This window comes from Oncorhynchus masou, chromosome 31, assembly GCF_036934945.1.
Source record: "Oncorhynchus masou masou isolate Uvic2021 chromosome 31, UVic_Omas_1.1, whole genome shotgun sequence".
Lineage (NCBI taxonomy): Eukaryota > Metazoa > Chordata > Actinopteri > Salmoniformes > Salmonidae > Oncorhynchus > Oncorhynchus masou.
In genome coordinates this window covers 11,750,021-11,764,182 of record NC_088242.1, presented here as the reverse complement: position 1 = coordinate 11,764,182, position 14,162 = coordinate 11,750,021, and the positions used below count along the sequence as shown (strand labels likewise).

General features: G+C 42.9%; 1 protein-coding gene across 1 annotated transcript in view; it reads right to left on the bottom strand.

Moving 5' to 3' along the window:
* LOC135523418 (alpha-N-acetylgalactosaminide alpha-2,6-sialyltransferase 1-like) overlaps nucleotides 1-13,712 on the bottom strand; it is a 38,593-nt gene extending 24,881 nt beyond the window's left edge. Inside the window, exons 1-4 of the mRNA XM_064950077.1 lie at nucleotides 13,480-13,712; nucleotides 10,163-10,514; nucleotides 9,721-9,886; nucleotides 2,737-2,896 (exon numbers count right to left, since the gene is read on the bottom strand). Coding sequence (XP_064806149.1) covers nucleotides 2,737-2,896; nucleotides 9,721-9,886; nucleotides 10,163-10,514; nucleotides 13,480-13,655 — 854 coding nt within the window. The 5' untranslated portion in view covers nucleotides 13,656-13,712. The remainder of the gene's footprint in view (nucleotides 1-2,736; nucleotides 2,897-9,720; nucleotides 9,887-10,162; nucleotides 10,515-13,479) is intronic.
* Nucleotides 13,713-14,162: the final 450 nt, after the last annotated feature.

Below are 14,162 nucleotides of genomic sequence, written 5' to 3'. Positions count from 1 at the left end.
GCTCTGTCAGATTGGTTGTTGATCATCACTGTCTTCTTGGTAAACAACTCCAGTGTAGATTTGGACTTGTGTTTTAGGTTATTGTCCTGCTGAAAGGTGAATTCATCTTCCAGTATCTGGGGTAAAGCAGACTGAATCAGGTTTACCTCTAGGATTTTGCCTGTGCTTAGCTTCCGTCTCTTTTTTTTTATCCTGAAAAACTCCCAAGTCGTTATTGATTACAAGCATACCAATAACATGATGCAGCCACCACTACGCTTGAAAATATGGAAAGTGGTACTCAGTAATGTGTTGTATTGGATTTTCCCCCAGCATAACACTTTGTATTTAGGACAAAAAGTTAATTGCTTTGCAACATCTTTTGCAGTATTATTTTAGTGGCTTGTTGCAAACAGGATGCATTTTTTGAAATATTTTTATTCTGTACAGGCTTCATTCTTTTTACTCCGTCAATTATGTTATTTTTGTGGAGTAACTACAATGTTGTTGATCCATACTTAGTTTTCTCCTATCACAGCCATTAAACACTGGAACTGTTGTCAAGTCAGCATTGGTCTCATGGTGAAATCCCTGAGGATTTTCATTCCTCCTCAGCAACTGAGTTAGGAAGGACACCTGTATCTGTGTAGTGACTGGGTGTATTGATACACCATCCAAAGTGTAATTAATAAGTTCACCATTTTCAAAGGGATATTCAATGTCTGCTGCCAATAGGTGCTCTTCTTTGCGAGGCATTGGAAAACCTACCTTGTCTTTGTGGATAAATCTGTGTTTGAAATTCACTGCTCGACTGAGGGACCTTACATATTATACTGTATGTGTGGGGTACAGAGACGAGATAGTCATTTAAAAAATCATGTTGACAACTAGTATTGCACACAGTGAGTCGATGCAACTTATGTGATTTGTTAAGCACATTTTTAATCCTGAACTTATTTAGTCTTGCCATAACAAAGGGTTTGAATACTTATTGACTCAAAACATTCCAGCTTTTCATTTTGTATTAATTTGTAAATATTTATAAAACATAAGGATAAACATTATGGAGTATTGTATGTACTGTAAAAATCTCATTTAAATCCATTTTAAAATTCAGGCCGTAACACAACAAAATGTGAAAAATTTCAATGTCAGGATTGGCAGGGGGAGTGGGCAGATTTTGTACCTTGGGCGGAGTACGCACAGAATTCCCTCCGCCATTCCTCTACTAACCTCAGTCCTTTCCAGTGCGTGTTGGGGTATCAGCAGGCCCTGGCACCTTGGCACCCAAGCCAGACCGAGGCTCCTGCGGTGGACGAGTGGTTTCGGTGTGCTGAAGAGTTCTGGAACGCTGCACACACTCGTCTCCAACGTGCCGTGCGTCGGCACAAGGAGCAGGCCGACCGCCACCACAGTGAAGCGCCTGTCTTCTCACCAGGCTACCGGGTCTGGCTCTCCACCCGGAACCTGCCCCTCAGCCTGCCCTGCCAGAAGCTGAGCCTGCAGTTTGTGGGGCCGTTTAAAGTCCTGAGGAGGGTTAATGAGGTAACGTACCGTTTACAACTCCCTGTTGATTACCGCATGAACCTGACCTTTCATGTGTCTCTCCTCAGGCCAGTGGTGCCTGGTCCCCTCGCTGAGGCTGGACCCAGTGACGCCCCGCCTCCTCCTCTGGACATCGAGGGAGGTCCGGCGTACTCCAGCACCTCATCGACTGGGAGGGTTACGGCCCAGAGGAGCGGTGCTGGGTTTCTGCGGTGGACATCCTGGACGCTTCGCTGACCAGGGATGTTCACCAGGGGGGGTCTACGTCACCAGCTTTCTAGGCTTCACTGAACGGGATTCATTATCATCAACCCCGGACTGTCTTGTCTGATTACACAAACCTGGTTCCCATTTCCCCTATTAGTAAGTCATATATTTGCCCTCTGTTCCCTCTGTCTTTTGTCGGTTATTGTTCCCATGTCCGTTGGTGGTGTGAGCACCTATGCGTTGGTGCAGCTGTTATGCTGTGTGCTACATATATTATTACGGGTATCGTCCCGTGTCGTTCACCGAGGTTTACCCTCACTCTTTTGTTTGGGTACAGCCCAGTGTTTTTGTATTCATGTTTGTTTTGGGTGTATTAAAAAACCCTTATTGTGTATTCCTGTCTCCAAATCCTTTATACCAGCGTGACAGTCAAGGAATGTGAATAACTTCTGAAGGCACAAACAAAAACCATTGATTTCAAAGTTGAACAAACTATTCAACTCTATGCACAAGGAATGCTTTTAACAATTTCAAATGAACATTTAAACAAAAACACATTTACATGAAGAACTGTGCAGATAAAACTTTTGGTAACAGAATAAAACAGGGAGATTTTGCACAGTTTTTGCAGTAAATTATTCTTTATTTATTTGCTGTGTAAATTGGTCAAAGCAGTCGTTGTGCATAGAGTTGTATGGTTTGTTAAACTTTGAAATCAATAGCTTTTTTTTGGCATACATTTTAAAGTGAAAAATCGGACACTCATAATTCCATTACCATGGAATTGACCACAGGTTAAACTCATAGGAATCTGTCTCACACATTCCGGAACCAGAACCAAATATAGGTTCCAGGTGAAATGTTATTGAAAAATCGACTTTGGTCTCTATGGGACTCCCTGCCTTAATAAAGGTTCAATAAAATGGCCTGATCATTGTGATGCACAGATGCATGCAGTCATAGGAATATGCACAGGCGCACGCACACAAACACACACACACTGACCGGAACACGTAGTCATGGTCATCGATCTCGTTCCCCATCCGAGAGCCATTGAGTATTCCTCCGTTGGCCACCACAGCACAGCGAATACACTTGAGGTTCCCCCGTGGCAGGAGCAGGGCCTCTCTTGGCTTGGGGATCAGGTCCACCACTGCCTTTATCTCTGCTTGGGGATCAGGTCCACCACTGCCTTTATCTCTGTAACCAACCACACACAGTATGTTTTACTTGTCTGTGTCTTTGGGATTCCATAAAGCAAGCATCACTTGCCTTGGCACCAGTCAATGGTATAAGGATCAGGAGGTACTGTACTACTACACATTGTAACAGGCCAAGTAGACCTTTTTTTAAATATATATTTTTGCAGTGGACTTCCTTCGGGAGATTCTAAATTGGTTTTGCTAATTCCTCAGTCCTCTCCACGCAAACTTTTTAAAAATGGTAAAGACGGTCATCCAATATGCTGTAATAGCATTAATGCTCCAAATAAATCAATCACCCCCCCCCCTCCATCTTAAATGGTATCGACCGCCACTGTAATACACAAATAATCCCCCCCAAACAAGAAAAATAATTGAAGAAATCAATAAATTAAGAAATATCAGAACGATAAATTTCAATGTCTGAATTCAGAATATAAATGTGTGGTGTATATTGACAGTATGGACAATATATAAGTAGGAAAAAGGTATGTACAGCAATAGATACATCTGGACCCTCTATTTCTGAAACTATCCGCCGCCATTGTCGCAACCCCTATTACCAGCCTGTTCAACCTCTCTTTCATATCGTCTGAGATCCCCAAGGATTGGAAAGCTGCCGCAGTCATCCCCCTCTTCAAAGGGGGAGACACCCTGGACCCAAACTGTTACAGACCTATATCCATTCTGCCTTGCCTATCTAAGGTCTTCGAAAGCCAAGTCAACAAACAGGTCACTGACCATCTCGAATCCCACCGTACCTTCTCTGCTGTGCAATCTGGTTTCCGAGCCGGTCACGGGTGCACCTCAGCCACTCTCAAGGTACTAAACGACATCATAACCGCCATCGATAAAAGACAGTACTGTGCAGCCGTCTTCATCGACCTTGCCAAGGCTTTCAACTCTGTCAATCACCATATTCTTATCGGCAGACTCAGTAGCCTCGGTTTTTCGGATGACTGCCTTGCCTGGTTCACCAATTACTTTGCAGACAGAGTTCAGTGTGTCAAATCGGAGGGAATGCTGTCCGGTCCTCTGGCAGTCTCTATGGGGGTGCCACAGGGTTCAATTCTCGGGCCGACTCTTTTCTCTGTATATATCAATGATGTTGCTCTTGCTGCGGGCGATTCCCTGATCCACCTCTACGCAGACGACACCATTCTATATACTTTCGGCCCGTCATTGGACACTGTGCTATCTAACCTCCAAACGAGCTTCAATGCCATACAACACTCCTTCCGTGGCCTCCAACTGCTCTTAAACGCTAGTAAAACCAAATGCATGCTTTTCAACCGATCGCTGCCTGCACCCGCTTGCCCGACTAGCATCACCACACTGGATGGTTCTGACCTTGAATATGTGGACACCTATAAGTACCTAGGTGTCTGGCTAGACTGCAAACTCTCCTTCCAGACCCATATCAAACATCTCCAATCGAAAATCAAATCAAGAGTCGGCTTTCTATTCCGTAACAAAGCCTCCTTCACTCACGCTGCCAAGCTTACCCTAGTAAAACCGATCCTCGACTTTGGCGATGTCATCTACAAAATTGCTTCCAACACTCTTCTCAGCAAACTGGATGCAGTTTATCACAGTGCCATCCGTTTTGTCACTAAAGCACCTTATACTACCCACCACTGCGACTTGTATGCTCTAGTCGGCTGGCCCTCGCTACATATTCGTCGCAAGACCCACTGGCTCCAGGTCGTCTACAAGACCATGCTAGGTAAAGCTCCGCCTTATCTCAGTTCACTGGTCACGATGGCAACACCCATCCGTAGCACGCGCTCCAGCAGGTGTATCTCACTGATCATCCCTAAAGCCAACACCTCATTCGGCCGCCTTTCGTTCCAGTACTCTGCTGCCTGTGACTGGAACAAATTGCAAAAATCGCTGAAGTTGGAGACCTTTATCTCCCTCACCAACTTCAAACATCAGCTATCTGAGCAGCTAACCGATCGCTGCAGCTGTACATAATCTATTGGTAAATAGCCCACCCATTTTCAACTACCTCATCCCCACAGTTTTTATTTATTTACTTTTCTGCTCTTTTGCACACCAATATCTCTACCTGTACATGACCATTTATCAATCCAGTGTTAATCTGCAATATTGTAATTATTCGCCTACCTCCTCATGCCTTTTGCACACATTGTATATAGACTCCCCTTTTTTCTACTGTGTTATTGACTTGTTAATTGTTTACTTCATGTGTAACTCTGTGTTGTCTGTTCACACTGCTATGCTTTATCTTGGCCAGGTCGCAGTTGTAAATGAGAACTTGTTCTCAACTAGCCTACCTGGTTAAATAAAGGTGAAATAAAAATAAAAAAAAGTACAGAATTGTATTTATTTACATTTATTTATTTAACCAGGAAAGGCTCATTGAGATTTTAAATCTCTTTTCAAGAGCATCCTGGCCAAGATAGGCAGCACCAAGTCATTAGTAAAAACTAGTAATCTAGTAAAAACCATAGAATTCACAAGAGTATAACAAAATCATAAAACAGCACATTAAAAACATAACATAAAAGCCCTTTTACCAAATTCAGTTCAGACATTTGGAACAGTTAACAGGATAAAGTCCTGCAAACGAAGAGAGTACCCACCACATTTCTGAACAATAAAAATGCCCAGATAAAATGGTAGTAAACCCAAGAATACAGTATGTACAGCAGTAGTTATGTAGGGTGAGCTACAGTGCCTTGCGAAAGTATTCGGCCCCCTTGAACTTTGCGACCTTTTGCCACATTTCAGGCTTCAAACATAAAGATATAAAACTGTATTTTTTTGTGAAGAATCAACAACAAGTGGGACACAATCATGAAGTGGAACGACATTTATTGGATATTATAAACTTTTTTAACAAATCAAAATCTGAAAAATTGGGCGTGCAAAATTATTCAGCCCCTTTACTTTCAGTGCAGCAAACTCTCTCCAGAAGTTCAGTGAGGATCTCTGAATGATCCAATGTTGACCTAAATGACTAATGATGATAATTACAATCCACCTGTGTGTAATCAAGTCTCCGTATAAATGCACCTGCACTGTGATAGTCTCAGAGGTCCGTTAAAAGCGCAGAGAGCATCATGAAGAACAATGAACACACCAGGCAGGTCCGAGATACTGTTGTGAAGAAGTTTAAAGCCGGATTTGGATTCAAAAAGATTTCCCAAGCTTTAAACATCCCAAGGAGCACTGTGCAAGCGATAATATTGAAATGGAAGGAGTATCAGACCACTGCAAATCTACCAAGACCTGGCCGTCCCTCTAAACTTTCAGCTCATACAAGGAGAAGACTGATCAGAGATGCAGCCAAGAGGCCCATGATCACTCTGGATGAACTGCAGAGATCTCTCTGAGGTCGGAGACTCTGTCCATAGGACAACAATCAGTTGTATATTGCACAAATCTGGCCTTTATGGAAGAGTGGCAAGAAGAAAGCCATTTCTTAAAGATATCCATAAAAAGTGTTGTTTAAAGTTTGCCACAAGCCACCTGGGAGACACACCAAACATGTGGAAGAAGGTGCTCTGGTCAGATGAAACCAAAATTGAACTTTTTGGCAACAAGGCAAAACGTTATGTTTGGCGTAAAAGCAACACAGCTCATCACTGTGAACACACCATCCCCACTGTCAAACATGGTGGTGGCAGCATCACGGTTTGGGCCTGCTTTTCTTCAGCAGGGACAGGGAAGATGGTTAAAATTGATGGGAAGATGGATGGAGCCAAATACAGGACCATTCTGGAAGAAAACCTGATGGAGTCTGCAAAAGACCTGAGACTGGGACGGAGATTTGTCTTCCAACAAGACAATGATCCAAAACATAAAGCAAAATCTACAATGGAATGGTTCAAAAATAAACATATCCAGGTGTTAGAATGGCCAAGTCAAAGTCCAGACCTGAATCCAATCGAGAATCTGTGGAAAGAACTGAAAACTGCTTTTCACAAATGCTCTCCATCCAACCTCACTGAGCTCGAGCTGTTTTGCAAGGAGGAATGGGGAAAAAATTCACTCTCTCAATGTACAAAACTGATAGAGACATACCCCAAGCGACTTACAGCTGTAATCGCAGCAAAAGGTGGCGCTACAAAGTATTAACTTAAGGGGGCTGAATAAATTTGCACACCCAATTTTTCAGTTTTTGATTTGATAAAAAAGTTTCAAATATCCAATAAATGTCATTCCACTTCATGATTGTGTCCCACTTGTTGTTGATTCTTCACAAAAGAATACAGTTTTATATCTTTATGTTTGAAGCCTGAAATGTGGCAAAAGGTCGCAAAGTTCAAGGGGGCCGAATACTTTCGCAAGGCACTGTATGTCCAGAATACAGTATGTACTGCAGTAGGTATGTAGGGTGAGCTATGTCCAGAATACAGTATGTACAGCAGTAGATATGTAGGGTGAGCTATGTCCAGTATACAGTACGTACAGCAGTAGTTATGTAGGGTGAGCTATGTCCAGAATACAGTATGTACTGCAGTAGTTATGTAGGGTGAGCTATGTCCAGCATACAGTATGTACAGCAGTAGTTATGTAGGGTGAGCTATGTCCAGAATACAGTATGCACATATAAAGTGTGTAATCAAAAACCTTAATTTCTCAGAGATCAAATTACATTTCAACAGAATAATGCTGATCTTATCTGTTTCTAACTACATAAATGATTTAAAAACAATAAACATTATACAAACATTTTTAGTGACCAGTGTTCAATGACTCAATGTACATAGGGCAGCAGTCTCTAAGGTTCAGGGTAGAGTAGCGGGTGATAGCCGGCTAGTGACTGTCACGGCTGGCTGAAGGACTGGACCAAGGTGCAGCATGGTAAGCGTACATTTCCTCTTTATTCAAAAAATAACGCCGACAAAATAAAGAACAAAAAAACAAACCGTGAAGCTTTGGGCTATGTGCCCTGAACGAAGACAAAGTTAACTTCCCACAAAACAGGTGGGGGGAAAGTATGGTTCTCAATCAGAGACAACGATAGACAGCTGCCTCTGATTGAGAACCACACCCGGCCAAACACATAGAAACAGTAAATCATAGAACATAGAACATAGACTGCCCACCCAAATCACACCCTGACCAAACCGAAATAGAGACATAAAACGTTCTCTACGGTCAGGGCGTGACAGTACCCCCCCCCTAAAGGCGCAAACTCCAGACGCAAAACCTGAACCTATAGGGGAGGTTCTGGGTGGACATTTCTCCGCACCTCTGGCGAGTGACGTAGACCCCACTCCACCTCTGGCTCGGCCCACTTAGGTGGCGCCTCTAGAGCAGGGACCCTCGCCGCCGACCCCAGAGCGGGGACACTCACCGCCGACCCTGTACTGGGGACCCTCGTAGCGGGCCCCGGACAGGAGGGAGACTCTGGCAGCTCCGGACAGGAGGGAGACTCTGGCAGCTCCGGACAGGAGGGAGACTCTGGCTCTGGGAGCAGGCACAGGACTCACGGGCTGGGGAGACATCCAGGAGGCCTCTTCCTTGACCGAGGCACCGGACACACTGGGCCGTGGAGGCGCACGTGTGGTCTCGAGCGCAGAGCTGGCCCCACCCGTTCTGGCTGGATGCCAGCTTCCACCCGGCAAATGCGGGACGCTGGCACCGAGCACACCGGCCTGTGAATGCTCCGCCTCGACACCGTGAGCATCACCCCATAGCAAGGGGCCAGACCAGTCCCATGCTCTCCACGGTAAGCACAGGGAGTTGGCTCGGGTCTGCTTTCTGACTCTGCCACACTCCCTGCCTCTCGGGCTTCCTTGCCAGCCGTGTTCCCAAATACCGCTGGTTCCTTTCTCCGGCAGCCTCTGCTCTCCTGTTCCCGTGGAAGGCGATCCCTTCCCGCCAGGATCTTCTCCCATGTGTAGACTCCCTTGCCATCCAGAACGTCCTCCCATGTCCAGGAGTCCACCTTACCATGCTGCTTGGTCCGTTGGTGGTGGGACGTTCTGTCACGGCTGGCTGAAGGACTGGACCAAGGTGCAGCATGGTAAGCGTACAATTCCTCTTTATTCAAAAAATGACTTCCACCATACTAGGCCGAACACAAAAACTAACATAGAAAAAGCAACATAGACTGCCCACCCCAACTCACGCCCTGACCATACTAAAACAAACAATAAAATAACAGAACTATAACAGAACTATGGTCAGAACGTGACAATGGTGCTATAGAGAACCATTAACAAAAAGGTTCTATATAGCACCAGAAAGGGAAGTTGATGCATGTCTGGGAATTCATTATTCTGCCACTCAAACCCAAACTAAGAACCCGTTTGTAATGTGTGTTTGTTCCTAATGCTCTTATTTAAACCTGGGGTAGCTGAGTATGGCAGTGAGACACAAATTCCACTTGCTTTCTCACTTCTCTTGCTGCTTCTTGATTTATGCCATGTTCCTGGTATTGCACACCCTTAGCCAATGTAGACCCGCCCTCTTTAATCGTGTGTTACTGTGTACTAAAGGATGAAAGTTTGTCATTGTGTCAAAAGTCTACATGGCTGAAGTGGGAGTTGGCCATACGAGCTGCGCTGCCTGCCAATAATTTTTTTAATTGTTTTCATTGAACCTTTATTTAACCAGGCAAGTCAGTTAAGAACAAATTCTTATTTACAATGACGGTCTACCACGGCCAAACCCGGACGACGCGGGTCAATTGTGCGCTGCCCTATGGGACTCCCAATCACGGCCGGTTGTGATACAGCCTGGATAGCCATACTCCTGGACACACACACACACACACACATGCGTGCGCATGCTCACACTCACACACCTGTGTAGTTTGTGTATTCCATGAAGCCAAAGGGGTTATTGAAGTGAGCTAGCCTGTTCCACTCTGGCACGTTGAGTAGTTCACCGTGGAGGTACAACTGGACGTCTGGTATAAAGGCCTGCTGGAAGCCTGGGTCCTTGGAGTTCCGCAGAGACTGGGGACAGGCCTGGCACACACACACACACACACACACACACACACACACACACACACACACACACACACACACACACACACACACACACACACACACACACACACACACACACACACACACACACACACACACACACACACACACACACACACACACACACACACACACACACACACACCACACATACCATACACACACACACACACACACACATAGAGTTTATTTGGGATGTTTGTTAATATTTGCAAATCCTTGACCAGTGACTGTCTAAAAACATAGTCTTACCGTCTGTCTCGTTTGCTTGTCCCGGACATAAACATCCTCAAAATCCCAGTTGGGATATTGCTCGAAGTCCTTTTTTTGCAGGGGGAGCATAGGGGTCTCCTCGTGTGCAGACCTAGGTCCACCTGTTGTCTGTTTTACGGTCTGCTTTAAAGTTGTTGGATCAGTCGTCACGGAATTACTTTTTTCTTTGTTTGTGATTGCTGTGAAGTTACCAGCTGCAGTTTTCCTAGTTATATTAATATTTAAGTCCACATTGGAGGCATAGTGGAAGTTCTTCAACCATGTGGGCAAGCTCAACCTTTTAGATGTGTCATAGACAGCCACAATGTTTCCATCACCGTAGAAACGGATCCTGGACCCAAGAATGAGAGAAATACACAATGTGTGTTAATGGATTATTTAAATATGTCCTTAATAACTTTGATTGATTGATTTGAGAGTGGTAAAAAGCCTATACTTCATGAATGTGTCAAAAACATCTGTTGTATTTTTACTATAGGAGATGCCGTCCCCTAGGAAGTAGCTGTAGTTTTAGAAAATGGCTGAATAAAAAAATAATAGATGACATCATAAGGGGTTTTCTGATCTTTTTTAAAACATAACATCTTGTTCTTTTCTCTCTAACTTATACAGACACCTACAGTGCCTTGCGAAAGTAGTCGGCCCCCTTGAACTTTGCGACCTTTTGCCACATTTCAGGCTTCAAACATAAAGATATAAAACTGCAAAATTATTCAGCCCCCTTAAGTTAATACTTTGTAGCGCCACCTTTTGCTGCGATTACAGCTGTAAGTCGCTTGGGGTATGTCTCTCTGGATAAGAGCGTCTGCTAAATGACTTAAATGTAATGTAAATGTCTCTATCAGTTTTGCACATCGAGAGACTGAATTTTTTTCCCATTCCTCCTTGCAAAACAGCTCGAGCTCAGTGAGGTTGGATGGAGAGCATTTGTGAACAGCAGTTTTCAGTTCTTTCCACAGATTCTCGATTGGATTCACGGTCTGGACTTTGACTTGGCCATTCTAACACCTGGATATGTTTATTTTTGAACCATTCCATTGTAGATTTTGCTTTATGTTTTGGATCATTGTCTTGTTGGAAGACAAATCTCCGTCCCAGTCTCAGGTCTTTTGCAGACTCCATCAGGTTGTCTTCCAGAATGGTCCTGTATTTGGCTCCATCCATCTTCCCATCAATTTTAACCATCTTCCCTGTCCCTGCTGAAGATAAGCAGGCCCAAACCATGATGCTGCCACCACCATGTTTGACAGTGGGGATGGTGTGTTCACGGTGATGAGCTGTGTTGCTTTTACGCCAAACATAACGTTTTGCATTGTTGCCAAAAAGTTCAATTTTGGTTTCATCTGACCAGAGCACCTTCTTCCACATGTTTGGTGTGTCTCCCAGGTGGCTTGTGGCAAACTTTAAACGACACTTTTTATGGATATCTTTAAGAAATGGCTTTCTCCTTGCCACTCTTCCATAAAGGCCAGATTTGTGCAATATACGACTGGTTGTTGTCCTATGGACAGAGTCTCCCACCTCAGCTGTAGATCTCTGCAGTTCATCCAGAGTGATCATGGGCCTCTTGGCTGCATCTCTGATCAGTCTTCTCCTTGTATGAGCTGAAAGTTTAGAGGGACGGCCAGGTCTTGGTAGATTTGCAGTGGTCTTATACTCCTTCCATTTCAATATTATCGCTTGCACAGTGCTCCTTGGGATGTTTAAAGCTTGGGAAATCTTTTTGTATCCAAATCCGGCTTTAAACTTCTTCACAACAGTATCTCGGACCTGTCTGGTGTGTTCCTTGTTCTTCATGATGCTCTCTGCACTTTTAACGGACCTCTGAGACTATCACAGTGCAGGTACATTTATACGGAGACTTGATTACACACAGGTGGAATGTATTTATCATCATTAGTCATTTAGGTCAACATTGGATCATTCAAAGATCCTCACTGAACTTCTGAAGATAGTTTGCTGCACTGAGAGTAAAGGGGCTGAATAATTTTGCACACCCAATTTATCAGTTTTTGATTTGTTAAAAAAGTTTGAAATATCCAATAAATGTCGTTCCACTTCATGATTGTGTCCCACTTGTTGTTGATTCTTCACAAAAAAATACAGTTTTATATCTTTATGTTTGAAGCCTGAAATGTGGCAAAAGGTCGCAAAGTTCAAGGGGGCTGAATACTTTCGCAAGGCACTGTATACATCCTGCCCCATACCAGTGTCTGTATAAGTGTGGGGGAAAAACAAGGATGTTCTGCATTAAAAAAAGATAAGAAAACCCCAAATGAGGTCATCTATGATTTTTAATATGATGTCAAAAAGTGGTGAAGTGTCCCTTGTAACTGGCCAATTTCAACAAGTTACAGACTATGAGCCAAAGCCTAACTTCCACTGAAGTGTAATTATCACTTAGTTATGCATTGATAAAAAAAAAATGTTTTGACGTAAGTGGAATCTAGGATTTGATCCTATAGGATTTAGACACACAATAATTACAAAAAAAACAGCACTTCAGTGTTCTTTTATTTGTTTAAAAAATATATACATTTTCAGATAAAAAACAATTTCCCTTCCGCTTCACAATTCTACCACTTTTCAATAATCAGAGCTTTTGGAGCATTTTGATTAAAAGTGATTATTATCCGTTTCCATAAAAACATTACATCACTGTCTTTATTTCTATGTAAGTAAGTATAAATGTAATAACAGTGTAACAAGTATTGTAATTAATAATTTTAAAACTAAGTACATGGTAAGGTTAGGGTTACTGCAATTAGCTTACGGTGCAATCCCTTAAAACAAAAATATTGCAGTTAGAGTGCAATATAACTGCATAATGCTCAAAATATGCATCCAAAATAACCCTTTTTTATACAGACATTTTGCAGTTTGACTGTAGTTACAGTGAATTATAACTACAAGGCAGTTATTCTGCAATTACTACGTCCAAAATTCCACAGTCCACTGCAGTCACTGAACTTTTACTGCAGTTTCAAAACTGCAATCTTTTTTGTATGGGATTACAGTGTAAAACGGAATAGTGTGTGAATAACTACATGTAATTACACTGTAATAACTGCACTATAATGTAAACTGTTTTCTTAACTTGTATGTGGGTCAAATACCTGCAATGGGCAACAAATACAACAATTGCAACAAGAAAAAATATATTTTGGAGTTTCAGTTTTTTATTCTTGTTGTGAATGTTCCCCACTGTTAAAAAAAAATTACTAACGGCTGAATACCGTCCTTTGACTTACTCAACAAGTCAAATATGTTGCCATTTGTTGGTGCAGAATACATACCCGATGCTGTCTTCAGAGATGTGTCCATACAGAAACACATAGATCAGTGCGCACATGACAACCACCAGCGCCAAGGGCATAACTCTCCGTAGTCGGGCTGTCATTTCCAAGAGAGATAAAGAGGATCTACCTAGGTACACTGAAAACGGAATATAGCAATATATTGAAAGAAGCATTTGGTCGTGGTGGGATGCGCTGAACTGTTTTGCGCTGATCTGTTTTGCCTCTCTCGTGCCCTCTTGGCCACTTGCCAGGTTTCACGCTATGGTGCGTAACGACGCATCTAGTGGCCAGAAAATAGGTTGGTTGAAAACCTTTGTAATTTTACCTCTCAAACACTACTGTACTTCCGAACCCCAAGATCTGTTCTCTAATTAAGCTTAAAGTAATCTTTTTAATAGTTAATAATAATGTTGCGCAGTATTTGAAAAGTTTATGGCTTTCAAAGCAAAATATAACACATTACAAAAAGCTAAGCACAACATAATTAAGACAGGCCCGGCAGACGGTTTGATTGGGATTAGGCTACTGTGTGACTAATTAACTAATAAACAGTGGTGGAAAAAGTACCCAATTGTCATACTTGAGTAAAAGTAAAGATACCTTAATAGAAAATGACTCAAGTAAAAGTGAAAGTCACCCAGTAAAATACAACTTGAGTAAAAGTATTTGGTTTTAAATAT